General features: G+C 38.0%; 1 protein-coding gene across 4 annotated transcripts in view; it reads right to left on the bottom strand.

Moving 5' to 3' along the window:
• Positions 1-9,761: 9,761 nt before the first annotated feature.
• Positions 9,762-23,806, bottom strand: part of PIK3CB (phosphatidylinositol-4,5-bisphosphate 3-kinase catalytic subunit beta) — a 201,697-nt gene continuing 187,652 nt past the window's right edge. For all 4 annotated transcript variants that reach the window (XM_044920373.1, XM_044920370.1, XM_044920377.1 and 1 more), the window contains 5 exons: positions 17,381-17,548; positions 16,191-16,314; positions 14,494-14,639; positions 12,717-12,849; positions 9,762-12,344 (listed from right to left, as the gene is read on the bottom strand). In XM_044920373.1, the coding sequence (XP_044776308.1) occupies positions 12,207-12,344; positions 12,717-12,849; positions 14,494-14,639; positions 16,191-16,314; positions 17,381-17,548 (709 nt within the window). In that variant the 3' untranslated portion in view covers positions 9,762-12,206. The remainder of the gene's footprint in view (positions 12,345-12,716; positions 12,850-14,493; positions 14,640-16,190; positions 16,315-17,380; positions 17,549-23,806) is intronic.

Here is a 23,806-nt window from a genome sequence, read left to right as displayed (position 1 = left end):
TTTCATTTTATTTTCTCTGATGACTAGTGAAATTGATTGTCCTACATGTTTATTGGCCGCTCAGGTTTTCTTTTCCAAGAATTACCTTTTTTCTTTTGCCTGTTTTTCTATTGAGTTGACATTTTCTAATAGATCTGTAGTAGTTCTACATATATTCTGGAACTAATCTTTTGGCTGTAGCCTTTCCCTTATAGCAGTACAAAATGTGCATGAGATCATCAAGTCTCCCAGTTATCCCTCTAAATTAACACAGTATCTACTTCCTCTAATAAGCTTGGAGGGCAGGGACCACATACTGTTGTATCCCCCAGGACTTAGCACACCCCTGACAGTAGACAGATTCATGTTACTGAGGCTCAAAGGTCTGGGCTGGAGCTACACATTCGGGCATCATCTGCATTTGGGGGAGGTTTAAAGCAATGGGAATGGATGACATCAACTAGGGATTTTGTAGACAAAAAAAAGAAGGGAGCCTAAAATTAAACCCTGAAGAGCTATAGTATTTGAGACTGGCCAAGGGCAAGGAAGATCGTCATTAAGAAAGAAAATTCTGGGGCGCCTGGGTGGCTCAGATGGTTAAGCGTCTGCCTTCGGCTCAGGTCATGATCCCAGCGTCCTGGGATCGAGTCCCGCATCGGGCTCCCTGCTCCTTGGGAGCCTGCTTCTCCCTCTGCCTCTCTCTCTCTGTCTCTCATGAATAAATAAATAAAATCTTTAAAAAAAAAAAAAAAAAAAGAAAGAAAATTCTGAAGCTATAAAACAAAAGACAGACATATTTGACTATGTAGAAATTTGAAAGTTGTATGGTAAAAAATACTATAAACAAAGCTAATAAACAACAGATTTGGGGAAAATTGGTAATGTAAAAGACAAGGGTCAATATATATATAAAGAGCTCTTAGAAGTTGATAAGAATCAGGCTAATTGTAGAATGGAAAGGATATGAATGGGCTATGGAAAATGAAATCAAATAGCCAGCAAATATATTTTTTAAATGCTCAAATTAATCTGTAGTTAGGAAAATTATTTTAACAATGAAAACAGAAAAAAAAAAAATGACATATTGCTGTCGGAGATGTAGAAGGTTAACTTTGAGGGTTAAAATAAGTATTCTAAGTTCTTAGGGGAAAAAATGTGACGTTTGTTAAATTTAAAAATTCCATTTACATAAAGTTCAAAAACAGGCAAAAACTAATACGTAGTTTTAGAAGTCCACATAATACTCACTTTAGAAGGGAGTTAGTAAATAGGAGCATGAGAGGAATTTCTGAGGTGATAGTAATTTTCTATTTGATGTGGGTGCTAGTTACAAAGATATATTTACTTCCTGAAAATTTATGAAGTTACTTAACTATATGATTTTTACCTTTCTGCCTATATGTTCTATATGAATGTTAAACTTCAATAAAGATTTTAAGTTGTACTTACAATGAAGTGTTTTAAAACAGCGTGTGCACACACACACACACACACACTTCTATTGGGAACCTATCCCATAAAAACAAAGCCATCAATAACAATATATAAGAATATATACATAAGTATACATATATATAAGAATATATACATAAATGTATGTTTATTGCAGCATTGTTTATAGTGGGAAAAAACTGGAAATTGCGAATGCCCATGTACAGAGAAATGATTGAATATAATACACCATAAACTACAATCCATCCATTTAGAATGAACTGCAGAGATTTCCATAAGGTACTTTTGAGTAAAAGAAAAGCGAGTTGCAGAAAAGCAGGTATAACATAGTGCAATTTTGTTAAAAAAAAAAAAAAGGGGGCACCCTATATAATGTGTATGTCTTTATGTATGTTTTCTGTTTACAATTTTGAAACCATGGAGAGAAATATGGAAGGTTACAAACAGCATGAGCTAGTGGGGATGGGGAATGTTGATGATGGGGAATGGGTAACCAAATAAAATTCAAAAAAAAATTAAGGGGGCGCCTGGGTTGCTCAGTCGTTAAGCGTCTGCCTTCGGCTCAGTCATGATCCCAGGGTCCTGGGATCGAGCTCCACATCAGGCTCCCTGCTCAGCTGGGAGCCTGCTTCTCCCTCTCCCACTCCCCCTGCTTGTGTTCCCTCTCTCACTGTGTCTCTCTCTGTCAAATAAATAAAATCTTTAAAAAAACCCTAAGATTCCACTTTTAAAAACTAGGCATTTGTTACCACATTTATGCATTTATGTACAAATTTTTAAAAAAGAAGTATACAAAGAAAAAACAGATTGGATAGATAAAGTGTTAGTAAAACAGAATGAGGAGTGTTTTGAGATGGTAGAAAATCCTAAGATATAAAAGGAAAATCCTAAGATGTAGAAAGTATTACAAAACATGAATAGTTAACTATGTCACATTGCTGCTTAAGTGAGGAGCATGAGAACTGGAAAGTGTCCATTAGATTTGGCAACGTCCAGGATGTTGGTGAAAAAATTAATGAAATCAATCTGAATGAACTGAAGCAAAAGCCACATTAAAGTGGGTGGAGAGTTAAGTAGGGTTAAGAGTAAAGTTGGGAAAGGTAATGCTGACAGTTCACTTGCTAATGACAACTTAAAAAAAAAAAAAAAGATCAAAATATAAAACATATCTTCTTGAAGGCACCAGAGAGCTAAAAAGGCAGTGATGAATTTCTATGCCAAGATGTAGCAGAAGACAGACACCCAAAATTGTAAGCTAGGCATTTGGAACCACTTAACCCTAGGAATGTTTACTGATTCCACAAGAGGTAAAGAGACTAAACAGCACTTTGGATAGCTTAGCAGGGCTAGGGAGATACAACTTGGGGTCCACAAATGCTAATTCTGGGGAACTCTAACAAAATTCCCACATTTTGGGCTAGGACCCCAAAAAGCATAACTTAAGAAATAATAATAAAGAGTTGATTTGTTTTTGAAATTAGAGTTACTGTGGATGTGAGTATGCAGCATAAATAAATAAGCAAATAAGACATGACAACATGAATTGGCGTCAGCAAAAATGAAGCAATAGAAGCAGACCCATAGGGGCTGCAGTTTGAGTTCACTAGATGTAGAGCTTAACTTAACTATGTTTAAAATGTTCAAAATAATAAAGACAACTCTGAGAATTTCAAAGGGAACAGGAAAAAAAAAAAAAAAGCAAACTTAAAAAGAACCAAATAGGAATTGTAGAATTGAAAAATACACAATGAAATTTGTAACTCAAAATCAGAAAAATACTAAATTGGAAAACAGGTAAGAAGGAAATATCTAAAAGAAAAATACAGGGCGCCTGGGTGGCTCAGTTTGTTAAGCGACTGCCTTCGGCTCAGGTCATGATCCTGGAGTCCCGGGATTGAGTCCCACATCAGGCTCCCTGCTCAGCAGGGAGTCTGCTTCTCCCTCTGACCCTCCTCCCTCTCATGCTCTCTGTCTCTCATTCTCTCTCTCGCAAATAAATAAAATCTTAAAAAAATAAAATAAAATAATAAAAATAAAAGAAAAATACAAAGAGATTATAGAGGAGAAAGTAATAAATATAGACTGCACAGTTAAAGGTCAAATAATTATAAATGGAGTTCCAAAAGGAGAATTATGCAGAGGCAGATTTGAAGATAATTTACCAAATGATGAAAGGTAGCAAGCTATAGATTCAAGAAGTTCTGCAGACACCAAACAGGGAGAATACAAAAATAGAAACAAAACAAAACACCAGGCATATCACAGTAAAACTGCTAAAAACCAAAGACAAACAGAAAATCTTTAAAAGCAGTTAGTAGAAAAAATACACACTAAAATGTTACCTTTTCAGTAGAAAAGAATGGATTTTTCAATGGAAAAATCCCTTCAAAGTGCTAAAATAAGTAACTACCAACCTAAATTTTTATACCCAGCAAAACTACCATTTATTAATAGGCAAACAAAAATTTGATGAAATTAATCAAGAGTAGAACAACTAAAAGAAATATGAAAGGGTTTTCTTTGGTCTAAGAAAAAAATGATCCCAGATAAAAACTTGAAAGCGCAAGAAAAAGGATGAAAAGCAATGAGAATGGTAAAAACATATATACAGATCATCCTTGATTTATGATGGGGTTATGTCCCAATAAAACCATTGTAATTTGGAAATATAAGTCGAAAATGCATTTAAAACTGACTGAACATCATAGCTTAACCTACCTTCAACATGTTTAGAACACTTACAAAAGCCTACAGCTGGGCAAAATCATCTAACACAAAGCCTATTTTATAATAAAGTGCTGAATGTCTCATGTGATTTATTCAATACTGTACTGAAAATAAAAAACAGAATGATTGTATAGGTACAGAATGGTTGTGAGTTTTTCAGTTGTTTACCCCCATGACGGCATGCCTGAAATGGGAGCTATGGCTTGCTGCCACTGCCCAGCAGCACAAGAGTGTATCATACCACGTTAGCCCCAGCCCAGGAAAAGAGCAAAATTCAAAATTCAAAGTACAGTTTCTATTGAATGAGTATTATTTTCACACTGTTGTAAAGTTGAAAATTTTAAGTCAAACCATTGTTAAGTCGGGAACATCTGTATAGCTAAATGAACAGTGGCTGTATAAAACAATACTTTCTTGTGGGATTTAATAATGATCTATAATTAAAATCCAACAACAATAGCATCTAGGTTGGGAGAGAAGTAAAAAGATTTACTTGCATTGTCTGGGATGATGATAAACGTACCAAGTAACACTAGACAAAGAGAAGTCTAGTATGCAAGTTGTAACCTACTCTATCAATAAAATAATGGTAAGAGAGTGTGATTTCCAAATTAATAGAAAAAATATTTTAGAATTCCATTAAAACTGGAAAGAAAAAAAGAACTGGAAAGAAAATCATGGAAAAAGGAACACAAAGAAAAGCTAGAAAAAATAAAACTACATAGTAAGATGGTTCACTTAACCCCAAATATATTGGCAACTACATTAAATGTAAATGTGAGTGCTTAAATTAACAGGTAAGGAGTGTTAAATGGATTTTTTTAAAAAACTATATGCTATTTACAAGAGAAACATTTATAAGGTTTATAAAAGGTTTAAAGAAAAAAAAGGACCATGCAACCACTAACCAAATGAAAGCTGGCTAACTATATTACTATCAATTAAATTAGACATCAAAGCAAAAAGCATTGCCAGAAACACAGAGAACACTTTAAAACAATTTTTTTAAATGTTTCATCAGGGATATAAATCAACTCTAAATTTGTAAGCACCTAATAATATTGCCTCAAACTAAAATAGGCACAAATCCAAAATCACAGTGGGATATTTTAACTTATCTCTCATAAATACTAGGCAAAAACTCAATAAAGATATATAAACAATTCAACAGAATTGATCTAATGAACATATGTGGAACACTTAGTAATTGCAGTATATGGACTTTTTCACATGCACACTGAACATTTATAATACTTGACCATACTGAGTCATAAAATCAAGCCTCACAAATTTGAAATTGAAATCATACAGATAAGTTCTCTGTCATGCAATCTAAAACTCAACAACAAAATAGTAATGAGAAAATTCACATGTATTTGGAAATATATTTGTAAATAATCAGCAAGTCACACAGAAAGAAAGATGGAGATTAGAACATACTTTTTACTGAATGGTGATGAAAAGACTTCATCTCAAAACTTAGGGGATGCAGCTAAAGGTTGTTATTATAAAGGCTAAAATCGATTGGCCAAGCAACTATCTCACAAACCTGGAGAGGGAAACGACCAAATAAAGTAGAAGGAAGGAAATAATAGGGATGAAAGGAATGTTGAAAACAAACATAGAGTATCAAAAAAGCCAAAAAGTACAAAGACCAATATAATTGAAAAACCTCTAGTGAGACTAATTAAGAGAACAGAGAAGGCACTAACCAATAAGAAAAGAGGACATCAATATAAATCCTGCAACATTAATAAACTCTTAACACATCAACTGCTTTATAGAAATAAAATTTTAAATGTAGATGGACACACTCCTAGAAATTACAACTCTTTAAAATGGACACAATAAGATAAAAATCTAATATCCCTCTAGCTATTAATGAAATCCATACCCCCAAAGAAAGTATCAGATATAAGGTCAATGGCAAAATTCTATCAGATTTTTAAGTAAGAAATAATGCCAATCCTACCTGTGTTATAAGGTCACAAAACCTTGGTAACAAAACCTAACACAGATCTTAAAAGAAATTTATGGGCCAATCCCACTGATAAAAATAGATGCAAAAATCCTAAATGAAATATTGGCAAATCAAATCTTGCAGTATATTTAAAAAAATACATCACAATCAAGTTGTGCTCATCCCAGGAATGTAAACTTTGGTTTAAAATTTGAACATTAATCAATATAAACTTACCAAATGAGAAAAACCTTAGTAAAACGCAGAAAAATAATTTGATAAACTCAGCATCCTTTCATATTTAAACAAAAAAAAAAATCCCTTGGGAGTTGAAGCATGCATCCTTAATCTGGTAAAAGATCCAGATTCCAGAGCATATACCATACTTAATATTGAAAACTTTCCCTTTGAGATCAGTAAAAGATTTAGTATTGCTTCTATTCAACATTTTATTGCAATTCCTAAACTGGGAAGAAGGTCAAGAAAAAGAATGTTGAAGGGAATGAAATAGAAGAAATAAAACTGTATTTGTAGATCATATATGCAAAATCAAAGTAAGTTCTTTAAATAGGATTAATAGAATGTTTAATATGTCTGCCAAATGCAAACATCAACTATATATCTATTAATTGCTCTGAAACTTGTTAAAGCTTTATTAAAATACAGGTTGCTGGATTCCATCTCTAGTGGTTCTGATTCAGTAGGTCTTGCAGAGGGGAGGGGAGGTCCTCAAGAATTTGTAGTTCCCAGGAGATGCTAATAATCCTACTTAGGGGACCATATTTGGAAAACCACTGCTATAGATTAGCAACAATGAAACTTAAAATCACTTACCCAGAATTCTAACAAAAGATATACAAGACTCTACACAGAAAACTATAAATCATTGTGCACATAAATTAAAGAGGATCTAAATGAAGGTTACTCCATTGTCATAGATTGGAAGAGTCAATATTCTTAAGATGTGAATTTGCTTCAACCTAATCTATTATGCAATTTCACTAAAAATTTCCACAGGTTTCTTTTTGTGGATCAACAAGCAGATTCTGAAATGTGTATTGAGGCATCATTGATAATTGTTGAGGAAAGAGCATTAACACTTAAGACCGAGTCCCTGAGTTTGAATGCTGCCTCTTACTTTGTGACTAAGGACAAATTATTTAACCTTCTAAGCCTCAGATTTCTCATCTGTAAAGTGGGGAAGGACACTTGCACCTATACATAAGGTTGTTATAGAGATTAAATATGTAACAGTTTAGATGCATTCCTAGTACACACCAAACGCTATGTATGAATATGATAAATTAACTTAAAAAATAAAAATAGGGAGGTAAAATCTATTGGATATCTTCTAGAGTCCAGAAGCAGACTCCTGTGTATATGGACACCTGGTTTATGACAAAGGTGGATCTACAGAACAGTGGTCAAAGGATCCCAATAAAAGATACTAGGACAATTTGGTGCCCATATAGGAAAAAACACTTCACACTATTTATAAAAAGCAATTCCAGGTACATTACAGATCTAAATGGAATAGGTTTTTTTTTTAAAGGAGCTTTTAGAGAATAATCCAGGAGAGTATCTTCATGACCTTAGGGTAGAGAAAAATATCTTAAATACTATACAAGGGATATTAACCATAAAAGAAAATGATAAATTTCACATTAAAATTAAGATCGTGTGTTATGAGAATGAGAAAGTCACACACTGGGTGGAAAAGATATTTTCAACACGTGACTGACAAAAGGCTTGTACACAAAATACATAATTTCACATAACAAAAAACAAAAAGCAGTATTAAAAACAAAACCCTCCTCAGAACAAAAAAACCCAAATGGCAGGTATCCAAATAAATACATGGACAAAGGACTTAAGAAGGCATGTCACAAAACAGAAAACTGAAATGAACAAAAACATGAAAAAGCAATTTAATCTCATTACTAATTTAAAAATGCAAATTTTTTCACCTCACACATCAGAATGACTAAAGTTTTTAAAATGTTGGCTAACTGGGTACTGGTGAAAATATGGAGTGACAAGAGTTAAGTATTGGAGGAAGAGTAAGTTGGCACAACCACTTATTTTAGCATTACTTAGTCAAAATAAAGATATGCATAATCCTATGACCAATTAATTTTAATCTTAAGTATATACATCCAAGGAAATATATACATCTGTGAATCAGCAGATAAATTATAATCATCATAGCAGCATTTATTTGTAATAGCCTCAAAACTAGAAACTACATGTATGTGTTCCAACAGTAGAAAGGATACATAAATCATAGGATCTCCGTAAGACGGAATATTGTGTGGTGATGATAATGATGCCACCACATGGCTGAATCTTTTAAAGACATAATGTTGAGCAAAAGAAGCCTGACCCATAACTGTAAAGTAAGGAAATAAGATGATTGCCATCAAAGAAGAGACAGTGATTACGTTGGCAGAGAGGAGGGAGTCCTGACCAGAAAGGGGAACTGGTGGGGCTTCTGAAGTGTTGGCAATGTTCCTTCTGGACCTATGCGATGATTTTCTGCATGTCTGCTCTAGAATATTTGCTAAGCCTGTTTATATGCCTTATTGTTTTATATACTTTATGTGCCATTTCTCACAATATAAAAAAGTTGGGAGTTTCAAAGGGCAGACTTTTCTGAGTGTTGAACCCGGGCTTTACTCAGAGTGGAAAGGAACCCTGAGTTCCAAAAATACATTAGTTATACATTTTAGAGCAGGAATAGCCCAGAAGGTGATGTCAGACACTTTTTCCATCATCAGACAAGGGGATAAAACTGCTGCAGTGAGAGAGGAAGAGGCTCCAGGACGACATGACTGAAGTTTAGATCCTGTCTGGATCCCTGAGAAGTGCAGCATTCTGGAGTGGAGGAAGGGGAAGAGGCAGAGGCAAAGAAGTAACTGTTGAGCCTGTTAGTGCCCATGGACCCCGTTTTTCCTCCCCTCCAAGCCTTTCTAACATGCTGTACCTTCCTTAGTCTTACCTATCACCTCTTCACCTAGCTTCTATCTGTCCTTGAAGACTCAGCCCAGAGGCCCTCTGCTCCAAGAAACCCTAGCACTTGCCCCCTCCTTTTTGAAAAGCTGCCCATTCCCAACAGTCAGGGTCACATGGCATGGTCCCTCTCTGCTCTCCACCCCATGGACCAGTCTTTTACCTTCTGTACACAAGTGACCTCTGCATTACAGGGTGCCTGACTGGTCTGGTGCTAATAGGGCTATGGGCTGGACAAGGCAGAACTGAGAAGACACCGCAGACCTTCTCAGACAGGAGGTAGGGACAGAGCTCTGGAAGGGGCTTTCCTTCCCTGAGATTCCTTTTAGTGGCTTTCAAGTGGGGGAAGCAGGGAAAGGAAGGAGTTTGCCTCTGAACTGGGACTCAGCCTATGTTCTCATTCAAGGTCTTAACCTAGCCTCTCCCCACCACACAGAAATGAGTAGGGCAGTTATTATCAGTCCCACTTTACAAACTAGGATGCTCAGACCCTGAGAAATAAAATATCTTACTCACGGGTCACAGAGGAAGAACTGGATTGCAAATACTCGTCTCTGCAGCCCAGTGTCTGCCTATAGACATATGAGGTTAATACTCAGGAATTACTTGTTCAACAAAGGCATCCTTTGTCTACCCAGACCCAGGCAGACACAGAGGCTGCCCTCAAGTATGGAAATGCATAGGGTTTCCAAAACACTGTTTTGGATAAACTTGGGAAAGGACCAAAAGACAAGGAGCCAAGTGTTTTGGGCTAAGATTTATTATTGACCAGAGCACTTAACAGCCAAGGTACTAGATAACCAGCCCCCATGCAACAAGCTCATCCTGCAACCCAGACCTTTAGACTGCTTTCCTCTGCCTTCTACCTCCTCTTCTCTGGCTCTGCCAGAACCTGAGAATCAGAAATATGCAATTCAGTAAGTATGTAAGGAGCACCTGTTAGGAGTGGTCAGCAGCTACAGAGGCCTACTGTGTCACAGTGTCCTAGTTATCTTTGAGGGGCTTATGGCAGAGACCGTGGAGAGGAGTACAGGGCCATCCTGGGCTCAGGCCCAGGACTATCCAGGGAGGTTCATTTCCCTTTCTTACTCTTGACATTCACATTCACTGACTTGGCATATATTTACCAAGGCTCCCTAGGGGCTGAGGAGACTCTAGAAATAGTGGTGCTGGCAATGTTCACCAGTCTCCAAACCCCTGACCTGCGAGACCTAGTGCATGTAAAGGTAGACTGCTACTGGACAAAGATCCTTGAACAAATCTATCCTTCCAGAGTCCTATTCCTAGAATTCTCACTGAGTCTGGACCAGCCCTGGGAATGGTCAGTTCAGAGGTCAATCTCCATCCTTAGCTGACTTATTTTCTAAGAAACTATGACTTGTTCTGAACATCTGCCCCATGGAAGAGAGCTACAAAGTGGCTATAGTCTGGCCTCGGCTTGGGTATTGAGTCACTGAAGGGGCATTCTCCCCAGTCTCAGGGTACCTCGAAAAGATATGAAAACTTGATGAGCTTCAGGCTCCGACCGAAGTCCAAGAGGCCTCCCACACTGCCTGCTGGGGCTGGGAAGCAGAGAGAGAAGTCAGAGAAGAGACCATGAGCCTCAGCCTACTTCTCAGATTGATTTATTTATTGACCATTTCTTAGAGTCTCAGTGCTGAGATCTAAAGGCCTGTGCTGTCCACAAAGAAGCAGCCCACACGTCCCAAGAGCAGCTGAAACCAGCTCACCCATTTATTTGACTGAGAACATGAAGGAAAACAACAAAATTAAACAATCTTTAATAAAATTCCTATAGAAAACTCAGTCACAGGGTAAATACTCGGTTCTCTTTCTCATGTCACTGAGGATTGAGAGCTCCCAAAAGTCTTTGGAGAAAAAGCAGTAGTTTTGCTGGATATTGCCAGTACTCAGAAAGAGCATCCATTTACACATTCAAACCAGTAGTTCTTATTGCACATGTTAACATTATTGGCCATCTAGCACCCTAAATGTATGGTACCTCAACAAATAAATTAAAGAATTCCATGTGGCATGAAACCATTTCAATCTGAACTAATATCCTTGAAAAAAATCACATTATTATAAGTTTTAATAAATACAGTAAGAACAGCTGGCATTTTACTAAAATACTGAATTTTAGGTCTGGAGAGGATTCCATAAATAGTTTCTTTTCATTTGCTTTCTGTCTTGGATGCGTTTGCTCAAGTATTATGCTCTATGAAGTGAACTCTTTCATAGATACCATGTAAAAACTGAAATTACTATGTGCCTCACTACAGAAGCAACTGGAAGAACTGGATCTCATATAGTTAACTAAAAAAGTAACTTAGGGAAAAGCTCTGCTTTTTGTAAAACTTTAAAACACAGACGGAAAAAAACAAAGAAATGTCTTTTTATATAGAACTCCCACTAGAAATTTTATAAATATATATGCAGCATATATATTATATTTGCCTCACGAGCAGATTTTCACCAAGTCTGGTAGGAATGATGCTGTCATAGTAGATAAATATCAACAAAAGAGTTAATCTTTCCACAGCTTTCAAGATTTCCTTTGAAAAATAACCATAATTTCAAATTATGTTATAATTTATAGTTGATGTAATTTAAAAAGGGAAGAAAGATACCTTTCTTTTAAGCCTCATTTGGAAACTAAGAACAACTACCAGTCCCCAGGTGTGGATAAGTTGGCTGAGTGATAACACTTGGTCACAATACAAAAGGAAGTATTTACACCTTTCTGGAAAAGTACCAAATACTTAAAAAAAAAGAAGAAGAAGAAGAAGACAGAAAATAATCTCTAGTAGCATTCTTCGGCGTGCAAAGTCAGCAGGAAATGATTATCCATTATGTTGGGAGTTTTCATGATGAATCTTGGAAGCATTCAATAAAGCAGAGGGTGGTCATCGGGGATTGTTCAGATTAGGTTCTGTGGGATGCCTTGTTCTTAATTTAACTGAGTTCCAGGATTTCATTCCCTTTATAACATCTCTGGCAGGGTCATGTTCAATTTAGTGCAAGTGCAAACTGAAAACTAAACAAAACCAACAAATACATTAGGAGCAAAGGCTGATCATTAAGATCTGTAGTCTTTCCGAACTGTGTGGGCCATCCAGTTCACTTTAGTAGTCCAGCTTTCCCTGAGTGCCTCATCAAATTTTTGCTTAAATTGCTTGAGTGCTTCTTCTTCACTCTTCCCTAAGGCAAGAGAGTCCTAAAAATGAAAGGGAAAAAAATCTGATTTTATATATCCTCCACAGTGACATGCAAATGTCAAAATCTCAGCCATGCCTCCCCAGCCACCATTAAGCTGTGTGTCTCGTGTTCTTATTTAAATGCCTTTTGCAGGATAGAAAATGACAAAAGGTAGGGTGATAATATAATCTCTGCCAAAGGGTTTTTGAAGATGAAATTTATGATTACTGCAAGACAATTACTCAGCTGCTTGTCACTACCACTCCTGGGTAAGAATAGTCTAACAGGAAATGGCTTTGTTCCATTCCCTTTGAACATCTGAATGAAATAGGTAGGTATAGCTGAGCTTCATGCCTACAAAGTCCAATATACAAAGAAAAGGGGTTTGTACCTTAAGATACTGTATATCCTTGACTGATGTGAGCTCAGGAAGCCCTGCAGTCAACATCAGTGCAAAAAGAGTGATGAAGAGATTCCCGTGCCGTCGTAAAATCAGATATGCATCCTCACAACACTGGCGGAAGCTTCAGTTGATGCAACAAATCACAAGAACATGATATCAGAGAAGAGAGCAATTTCACAAAAGAAAACAAGACAGACATATCTAAACTTTCTGTAAGAGCTGGAAAATTTCTCCTGAACTAAAGGTTCATTTCTGATTTTTAAAACTCTTTAAAAATTGTTCCAGGGGCGCCTGGGTGGCTCAGTCGTTAAGCGTCTGCCTTCAGCTCGGGTCATGATCCCAGGGTCCTGGGATCGAGCCCCACATCAGGCTCCCTGCCCGGCGGGAAGCCTGCTTCTCCCTCTCCCACTCCCCCTGCTTGTATCCCCTCTCTCGCTGTCTGTCAAAAAATAAATAAAATCTTTAAAATAAATAAATAAATAAAAAATTGTTCCAAAAATAAAATTTACATAGGCTAAATCTAGCTGTCTAAAATCACACACACTGGGCACCTGGGTGGCTCAGCTGGTTAAGCGACTGCCTTCTGCTCAGGTCATGATCCCAGAGTCCTGGGATCGAGTCCCGCATCGGGTTCCCAGCTCGGCGGGGAGCCTGCTTCTCCCTCTGACCCTCTCCCCTCTCATGCTGTTTCTCTCTCAAATAAATAAATAAATATCTTTTAAAAATAAATAAAATAAACACACACTAAATTGAAATTCTAAGAAAAGGCTATTTAACACTTACTCTGTGCTTTTTAATTCTGAGACCCAAAAACTAGTTTCATGAGGACTTCTGAACATATTTGCAGATTCTAGATTTGTAGTCTAACTCCAGAGACTAATTTCTTTGATTTCCCCCCAAGTCAGTATCGATGCTTTTGCACTGCACCTCCATTATCATCTTGCTTTCCCTCTCTCTCCTCTTAAAGATATTCAAGAGGACCATCCAATGCTATCTCCCTAATTTTGCCAAAAGGAAAAATGAACACCCAGAGGTATATTCTGCAGAAACTCAGGCAGAACTAGGAATGGTTAACAGCAATCATTTGGCAAGCATATAGTATGAATTGGTCACATAATACAACAACTCTAATTATCATAATAGCTCTAAATTTTCAAAAAAATTTTATTTTAGAGAGAGACAGCGAGCTTGGGGAGGGGCAGAGAGAGGAGGAGAGGAGCAGACTCCTCGCTGAGCATGGAGCCCCTGACATGGGGATTGAGCCCACAAAACTGAGATCATGACCTGAGCCAAAATCAAGAGTCAGAGGCTTAACTGACTGAGCCACCCAGGTGCTCCAAAATAGCCCTAAAATTTAACTATTTTTGTCCCTATTTTAAGATGAAGAAACAAACAAGAAGACAAGTAATATGCTTGGAAACCTACAAGTAGTGAGGACTAGATCAGAGATTACAAAGTTCTGAACCCTGGCTCCCTTAGAATAACAGCAAAATGCCTGTCCCTCTCAGCATCTCATTATGAAATGTCTTAAGACAGATAAAAAGTGGTGTGCTATTGGAATAAAACACAGTAATTTATTTCAAATTTCTAGATTCTGTTCCTCCTCTCTGAACCAGAACATGAATCTGACAGGCAAATTCCCCAAAAGCTCCCAGTTAGCAGACTATTTCCCTGATCTAAATATCTCAGCTAAGAAATGCTAGTCCAGCTAGTCAGATGAGAAAATGTCAGATATGTTTATCCTTGACATGAGGGCAATACTCACCGGCCAAACTTCTCTGTGTTTCCTGTTTTTCCTTGTTGAATCACATGAATGAAATCATAGGTAAGAATAAAAGGCACCCGTTCTCTTTTAATGCCAAATTTAGACTTGAAATTTCCAAGAATATGTCCAAAGTCAATGTGGAAGAGCTGGAAAACAAATGGGACTTAATTTCTCTTGTTTCCAAAGAGAAAGGTTTAAGATCTCAGCAGTCCTTGACCCCCACCACTACACTGATCCTCAACTGAGCCCTTTTCTCACTCTTTTTATTGACATATAGTTGATACACAATATTGTATTAGTTTCAGGTGTACAGCATAGTGATTTGATAATTACATACATTACAAAATGTTCATTAGCCCTTTTCTCTTTTCTCTGGGAACTCACCTCCCCGACACTCAGGGAGGACCCTGTTAGGGCCGCCTTATGGCCCTAGTCTCAGACCTTCCCAGGGGACATGGGGTAGAGTGACACAAAGCACTCAGCTCGTGGCCCCACCGATGAGCTTCCCTCCGCCCTATGCCCTTTTCTCTTTCCAAAGGCTATTGGGTCACTTGGGAAGAGTGTTTAAATAACACTCGTAGATCTTTTATACTCAATAATAACCCAGACCTGATATTAAACTGCATTTACCCAGTGGGAAACACAAATCTTTAGAAAGTAAAAGTAAAAAAAAAAGAAACAAAAAACAAAAAGAAAAATGCATCCAAATAATAAACATGTCTGATTTTAAAAAGTCAAATAGTTCTACATATCAAACTACTATTTTGGTCAATATTTCTACATACGGAAACAAACAAGAAAGTACAGTCTTGCCCCAGCAGCCCCCTCAACACCCTGAGTGCTACTACTATTTACTATTTAGAGGTAACTTCTCCCCACTCTTTCATGGGTTTTTCCTCCATTTTTTCTAAAATGGTATGTTTATACTTATTTTTTACCTCCTAGTTTTGAAGTAAATTATGGAAGGTAAAGACTCAGTACTTTGTGCTAATGTAATACTATACAATGAGGCACAGTATATTATAATTTCTGGTTAAATCAATACTCAGTGGGTTTACACTGTTCAGGCTATGTAAATACATTTCAAAGCTAAGCTATGTGCCAATAGTACACTATGACTACATTTCCTTTTATGCCCATCTTCTTCCTTGACAAAGCTTTTTTTCCCTTGGCTTAGTGTCCTAGGACCCTCTTCATTAATTCTTCCCCAAATCTTTTTTTTTTTTTTTAAAGATTTATTTATTCATTTGAGAGACAGAGAGTCTGGGGTAGAGGGGCAGAGGAGAAGGAGAGAGAGTCCCAAGCAGACTCCCCACTGAGTGCAGGGCCTGAAGTGGGACTTAATCCCACGACCCTAAGACCATGGCCTGAGGTGAAACCAAGAGTCAGACGCTCAACCAACTTGCACCCTCCAGGTGCCCCTTTCCCCAAATCTTATATTGAAAGAATATGTCATTTTAAACAACTGCAATAACTTCTCAAACATTAGATAAGTGCTTATCACCTAACTTCAAGCAAACAAACCAATGAATATATGAAGCAGATGGTATGTGAAACAAGGGATGGGAAATAAAAGGAAAGCACAAGACACGACTCCAAGAATCACTAAAGAATCTGCCTGAATTGCACAAGAGATTGTGCTGTATGTAAGCAATAGCATCACTGAGGCCCTTGGCAGACTCTGGGGAGCAGCTCACCTGGCCGGTTTTTTTGACCATGATGTTGTCACTGTGTCTATCACCAATCCCAAGGACATAAGAAGCTACACAGTAGCCGGCACAGGACAAGGTAAACTCCTCAATGGCTCGGTCTAGGTCATCCCTAAAAAAAGAGAAATAAATAAATAAATAAATTAATTAATTAATTAAAAAAAGAAGCAACAAAGGTTTTCAGTCTCCAAAAGTATAGGATGAGACCCAATTCACACTTCTGCTTCCTTTTTAATTGTGAGTAGAAAGGCAACACAGAGCTGCCAAAACCCTATGAGCAGAACATTCTGGATCAGCCAAGAGAGGGAGGGTGAACACTGCAGAAGCAGGGCAGAAAGGAGTCAGCAGGAAGACTCAAAGACATCAGATAAATGGACCTCAGCCATTCAAACTGCTGTGTCCTGGGGACTGAGCTTCACTGGTGTTGGGAGTAAGTTCAACTGCATAATAATAAGAGGAGATCATCAGCTTTGCTGGCTGATGCTGGGCTTTAGAACATTTTTTGGTCAGTTTTGACCTAACACTACAATTCCATATTTAAGAGTTAAGTATTACAGTTTCAACACTTAAAATCACTGACTTAAATTAGAAGTTAGTAATACAGACCCTTTAGAGACAAGGTCTTAAGACTGAAATCTGAAAACTAATTCTCCAAGTCCTTCTGTTTTGCCAACGATCAAATATAAATCCGACTTTTAAGTCTTTAGCCAAAAATACTTGCAGTGTTTTCTCCTCACTGTGAAATTCCTTAATTATCTATGATTAGGGCTTTCCCAACATAGTAACCATTAATAACACAATTCCCAGCCCTGTGTTTTTTTTAATTTGGAGCAATCACAGTCTACAAACTCATTTACTTCTATTGTAAAAATCTACTGAAAACTTACTAGGTTCATATATTCATGTAATTACAGAAGTTGACATATTCAAAAAATCATTTTAAAAATTCATAAATTCTAAGATTGTACCTCCTACAAGGCTCTGAATTTGATCTAGATAAAGCAGAATTTAATGCTCCATCTGTGAGACTTTAGGAAGGCCTATTTGTCATTCTGACCTAACCTGAAATAAAGCAATAAATAACACTAACATTTCCTCTAGGACACTGATGATTCTACTTGAAAGAACAGTTATTACTTGTTTGGCTGTTTGTTTAGAAGAATGATAAACAAACTAACCCAGAATTGTATTCTTTAAGCCAGTTCAGAAGGGCATCTTTGTTGAAGGCTGCTGCAGCAGCCACATTGCTACTGTTCAGCTGAATGTCAGCAATTGTTTCAGAGGTGCTCACAACTTCAATGAGGCCAGAGCGGTCTCCTGTCGCTAAACAGCCATAAGGCAGCATCCTGAAAGGGGAAAAAATGGGCATAGTCACATGTATATGTTATCCATAAAATGAAACTTTCACAGAGTGAGTTTCTTCTTTGATTTTTTTTTTAAGATTTTATTTATTTGACAGAGACACAGAGAGAGAGGGAACACAAGCAGGGGGAGTGGGAGAGGGAGAAGCAGGCTTCCCGCCGAGCAGGGAGCCCAATGTGAGGCTCGATCTCAGGACCCTGGGATCATGACCTGAGCCGAAGGCAGACGCCTAACGACTGAGCCACCCAGGCGCCCCTCTTCTTCGATTTTTAAAAAGTTTTATTACTATTGATACCCTTGCTATTTTTGTATTATTGTCATATGGAAAAATACAAGTTTTATTTTCTGTTGGGGGGTAAACCTCTTGGCCAACAGATGAAGTAGTTTACCAGAACTCCAATGTACCAGCCAAATGTGTAATTTGTTATCTAGTTATTCTGGTGAAATATTCTATTTGTTTGTGTAGATGGACAGAAGTGTATCAGATAAAAGAAAAGTCTTTTATTTTTATTCTAAATTTTGGAGAAGGGAACCACCCTTTATAGAGCACCTAATAGGTGCCACACAGCAGGCTGAGCACTTTACACATTACCTTGCTTAATGAATGGCAACTCCATCCTTCTAGCTGTTCAAGCCCACAATCTTACGGTCACCTTTGACTCTTTCTCTCATGACCAGCATTTACCTATCCTGAAAATATGTACTTAAGACTTCTCTGCCTCCCCTCTTCCTCCAGCTCCTACCCTAGACCAAGTTACCATCAACCCTTACTCAATTCTTCAAGTTTCCTTACTAGTCTCCCTGCTTCCACATCATAGTCTGTTTTAAATGCAACAGCAATATAATCCATTTAAAAAGTATGCATATTATGTCACTCCCCCCCATCAAAATCTCTGCACTGGCTTCCCACCTTAGGGTGAAAGCCAACATGCTTGCCATAGCTCACAAGGCCCTTCACCTCTCCTCGTATCCTCCCCTTGTTCACTTTATTCCTACTACACTGGCTTCCTTGCTTTCCTCAAACATATCAGGTACAACATTCCCTCACTCCATTTTCTCTGCCTAGAACATCTTTCCCCAAGACCTCTACTTGACTTACTCCCTTATTTCTTTGAAGTCTTTGCTGAAATGTTTCTGTCTCAGTGAGAAATTCCTGATAATCCTATTTAAAATTACAAAACTATCTGTGACACAACACTTGCTATCTCTTCCCTGTTTCAATTTTCCTCTATAGCCCTCAACACTATCCAGACATCATGTACATTTTATTTGTTTCTTTACTGTCTCCCTCTCCACCATTAGGATAGAAGTTCCACCAGGCAGGGCTGTTTTGTTCCCTGCTGTATCCTTAGTGCCTGAGAATGTGCCTGACACAAAGCAGACACTCAGTAAATATTTCTGAATGAACAAATTTAATAACAAAAATCCCTATAAGGTAAGTTCCCAGTTTTACAAATGAGAAACAAAAGTAATTTGCAAAAGGCCATACATTTAACTAACCATAAGATCTAAGACTTAAAACTAGGCCTGTGTGGCTCTAAAATTATCTTTTAAACCCAACAGTCTCTAGAGTCACTGACTATATAACAGGCCTCTCAGGCTGCTCTTGTGTAAAATAATTTTTGCTGAATTGATAGGTAGCATTTTGCTTTGAATTTCATTTATACGATCCCTAATGAAAATAAAAATTTTCTCATGTCTCTTTTAGTCATTTTAAGACGATTTTCTTTTATGACTTAGGTATTCACATTCTTTCCCTATTAGGGTTCTAAAATATTTTCCTTAGTGACTTATATTACTTCTTTAAATATTAACATTATCCTTTTCTTCCTTTGGTTGTAAATATTTTCTTCAGTTTTGTAAAAACTGTGTTATCCTTATAGCAACTCCAAACTAGAATGGGAAGTTCAAATGAAAGGTGACTACAGAAAATGTAATGGATGGGATTCCAGGACTCAACAAATACATGGGTAAAGCCATGTGCCATGCACTGTGTTTGCTGCCGGTGATACAGAAAGGAACAAACAAACAAACAAAGAAAGCTGTCCTTGCTCTCACTGAACAGACAAGGCAGAAATGCACAACGTGCATGTGATCTTTGTACGAATGAGAACTGCCATGAGAACATGTCAAGAGTTAAGAAAGATCTCTATGAGGAGGAAGGACAGCAGGGCTGGAGGAAAATATAAGGGGCAATACAAAAGCAAGGTGAGGACAAGAAACAGTGTTGGAAAGACTATGCAGGGCCCTACAGGTCATATAAGGACTTCTGTCATTCTCTTAAAGGCACTGAGAAAGCTTTGAAGGATTTTATGAAAGGTGTGTGTGTGTGTTTGTGCACGTGTGCATACGCACGCGCGCCTGAGTTGGGAAAACGTATGAATGCATTACTGTAACAACCTAATAAAAGAGCCAAGTTTCATTAAATAATCCCTAAACTTCCATACAACCAAGAATTCAATTATATTTTATGCCTTTTTTAGGCACTTTCCTGGTTTAACTAAGTAAGACTGGGAGTAGAACTGCCAAACTACATGCTGGCAGCCTGATACACCAATAGACTGATTTACAGCTGCATTATTAATTTTTTTTCCTCCTTTTAAAAAGTTACCTTTCAGTAAGAAAGGTAGCTTGGAGCATGGAAGCTTTCCCAACATCCCTGTCCTTCTCGTGACACAACACATGTGAGGTAAACAGTGTATGGTTTAACTGCACTTTGGCTCACTTTCCTGCTTCTCCTCCCACCTCACTTGCAGCCAAACTGGGCAAAAATCCAACACCTTCCTCTTCAAAAGCATGCACTGATAAAAGCAGTCAGTGTCTCGAGGATGAAACTCTCACAACGGGAAGGAAAAAACATCCTTGTCAGACAGACAGTTTGACAGAAGTCAAGCTGGGGGCAAACTCCTGGAGCCCTGACCATCTTACATGGGCCCGATTTGCACTCGATTTCCACACTTCTTATAAAGGCTGGAACAACAACTGGTAATATTTCCCTTCCTTTCTCACACTCTCTGACACAAGGAGCAATTTGTTACCTTTCCACTAAACAGGAATCAAAATATAAATTCTACAGCAGAGGGGATGGCAGCCCCCATAACCCTACTCTCAATGGGTATATAGACAATTTTCTCTGGCCTTGATTCTGACTCATCGACCCAAATCAGAGTGGTACTCTAACTGGTATTCTAACTGGTTCCTGGATACCTGAGAGGACACAGGCCAGACCTCCTTCCAAAGGAGGAAAATATAATCCCTTTACCTAACGTTTGCATTGCTTCCATCTTCTTCCTTAATCCTTCCAAGATTACTATACCAGTGTCATTACAGAACTGTTCATTAGCACTCTTAAAAGGGAAGTAAATCCCATTAATGTAAGTCAGATGTAAAGTCACAATGAAGACAGCTGTCCAAAATTCAGGGGGTGGAAGAGGACTGTCAAAACTACTAAAGGTCAGGGGCGCCTGGGTGGCTCAGTTGGTTAAGCGACTGCCTTCGGCTCAGGTCATGATCCTGGAGTCCCGGGATCGAGTCCCGCATCGGGCTCCCTGCTCAACAGGGGGTCTGCTTCTCCCTCTGACCCTCTTCCCTCTCAGGCTCTCTGTCTCTCATTCTCTCTCAAATAAATAAATAAAATCTTTAAAAAAAAAAACAAAAAACTACTAAAGGTCACATAGATTTACATATAGACAACCTATGAGACTTGACAGAAAAGGCTGAATACCTATTATCTGTTGACTGAATGAGGTCAGAGTGTTCTAACATAATGACGGCTTACAGATGTTCTAACTTAACATGGAAGATACCAATAGTATTTTTGAGACATCAGAGAAAAATGAAAATGAGAAATACACACTTTCATTCATGTTAACATGGCACTCTTACAAGTACTAAAATATTCTGGTCAAAGTAATAAAGTATAGAAGGTACCTGAAGATTCAAGATTGAAGTTAGCAGAGTGTATGCTACGCGACCGAGTTTAACCTTAACAGCTGGCCAAAAGAAAAACAATAGGAACACTGGAACACACATATTTATAGAAACAGTAAAACAAAGTTTGGTGAGAAAAAGGTATTCATTTAGAAATTAACCCTAAAGAATTAAAGTTCTACATATTTTAAAAACATGGGGTCAGAGTACACAAAGTCAGCAGAGATCTCACTGAACAGACAAGTTCCTTTTTGTTAAGACACTTGTTGCTTCCCATAAGAGAGACGCTAGGTTTATTTCTAGCACTCCCACATGTGGTTTCCTCCCTTTGCCTGAGGTCACAATGAACTTCATTTGAAGCTAAATGTGCTTTACATTTGAATAGAATGGGTAAAATAAAAAAGCTAGAGAAAAGGATTGGGGTTTTTAATTCGGCTGATGGAACTGAGGCAAGCCAAAGGGACCCCATGAAAGTAAAAGCTGTTTTGTTCCTTTTGCTTTTTTTCCTGCTTCTATTCTTGCTAGGAACTGCACCTCTGCCCTACATTTGCCTTAATGCATGTCCTCCTTGTAAGGGACAAAGTTAGTATCTTTGGAGTCTTCCAGCACAACAGGTAATATCTAAACCACTGGAGCTAAGCATCTCAAAGCCAAGACCCTGGCTTCAAGGAATAAGTGACTTATGATGGACACCTGGGCCTTGTCCTTATTCTAACTGGTTCCTGGATACCTGAGAGGACACAGGCCAGACCATCGTCCTCAATAAAACCCCCCAGACCCTAAACAAAGACGAGACTCATGCTTATTTCCTTTCCAAGTGTCCGGGACAGTCCATCTGTATCTGCTCTCCCTATATCTTTAATAAACTCTGCTTTCACCTCCTGCTGACTCCTGGTAAATTTCTGTCCTGCATGAAGCCAAGGACCCTTTTGGGTGGTCCTGTGAGATCCACTCTGTGTCCCTGGACCTGGCTTGTAGGCATCAGAACTTTACTATTTAATTTTTTTTTTGAGAGAGAGAGCAGGAGGAGGGGTGCGGCAGGCAGAGGGAGAGAAAGAATCTTAAGGAGGCTCCATGTCCAGCGCAGAGCCCGACACAGGGCTTGATCTCACAACTCTGAGATCATAACCTGAGCCAAAATCAAGAGTCGGGCGCTTAACCAATTGAGCCACCCAGGCTCCCCTGTAGGCATCAGAACTTTAAAGACAAAATTTTTAGTTCAGCCTTTCATAACTGAACATGACTCCTCATATGGTCTAAATCTGCTTTTAGCAAAGGAGACCACTTTGTAGCCTACGTCCTAACCTTGGAAAGAACCAATGAGTTACTAGCCTAAGCTTGGAAAGTCTCCCCTGTTTTTATGGGATAAATCAAGTAAAATCATTTTTGCAGGGGTTTACTTTATAGGAAAGGTCAGCAAACTTTTGGAGATTAAGCCAGATAGTAAATATTTTAGGCATTGCAGACTACTCAATTCTGCAGTTACAGCATAAAAGCAGTCACAGACAGTATGTAATCAAATGGGTTGTGGCTGTGTGCAAATAAAACTTTATATACAAACAGTGGGGGTTCCTGGGCGGGGGGGTGTAAACCAGATCCCTCTGGGTTTATGTTCCTCTGGTAGAGTTCACAATCATCCATTCCTCTTATCTATGCAGTATTGCCTATGTGTATGTGCTTGACTAAAAAACTTGCTACCTATTCCAAAATAATTCTACTTTTTACACAGTGGTATTAGAAATTCCTCCCAATTTAAAAGCAAAACTCTGTCTCTTATGGTGCTCAAAGGGTCCTTTTTAGATAATCTAAACTATAATCTCACTTCCTTATTTCAATCCCATCTATAAGTCCAATAAAAGTAACAATACCAACAGCAAATTGCTCTTTATATCTCAACAGCATGGAAGGATCTAAGACTAGAAAACTCCTTCTTTAAAGAAAAAAAAAATCAATGGAAAGTTACATATTTAGGGCACCACAATACTTTGATAAACAAAGGGTACTAGAGATGTCCTATCATGACTGCTTTCTTGCTTAGACTGGTAAAATGAAAAAATGACATCAAGTATATAGTCTGAAAGACCTGGATTTGAATCTGGCTCCTTCACTTAGTAATTTTGTAACCTTTGACAAATTGTTTAAAATCCCTTGAGCCTTAATTTTCTCATCTGTTAAAAAGAAGTAACATGGGGCGCCTGGGTGGCTCAGTCATTAAGCATCTGCCTTTGGCTCAGGTCATGATCCCAGGGTCCTGAGATCAAGCCCCACATTGGCCTCCCTGCACAAGCAGGAAGCCTGCTTCTCCCTCTCCC

The sequence above is a fragment of the Neomonachus schauinslandi genome, chromosome 1 (assembly GCF_002201575.2).
Source record: "Neomonachus schauinslandi chromosome 1, ASM220157v2, whole genome shotgun sequence".
Classification (NCBI taxonomy): Eukaryota; Metazoa; Chordata; class Mammalia; order Carnivora; family Phocidae; genus Neomonachus; species Neomonachus schauinslandi.
The sequence above is the reverse complement of the archived record's forward strand: the minus strand, read 5'-3'. Positions and strand labels throughout refer to the sequence as shown.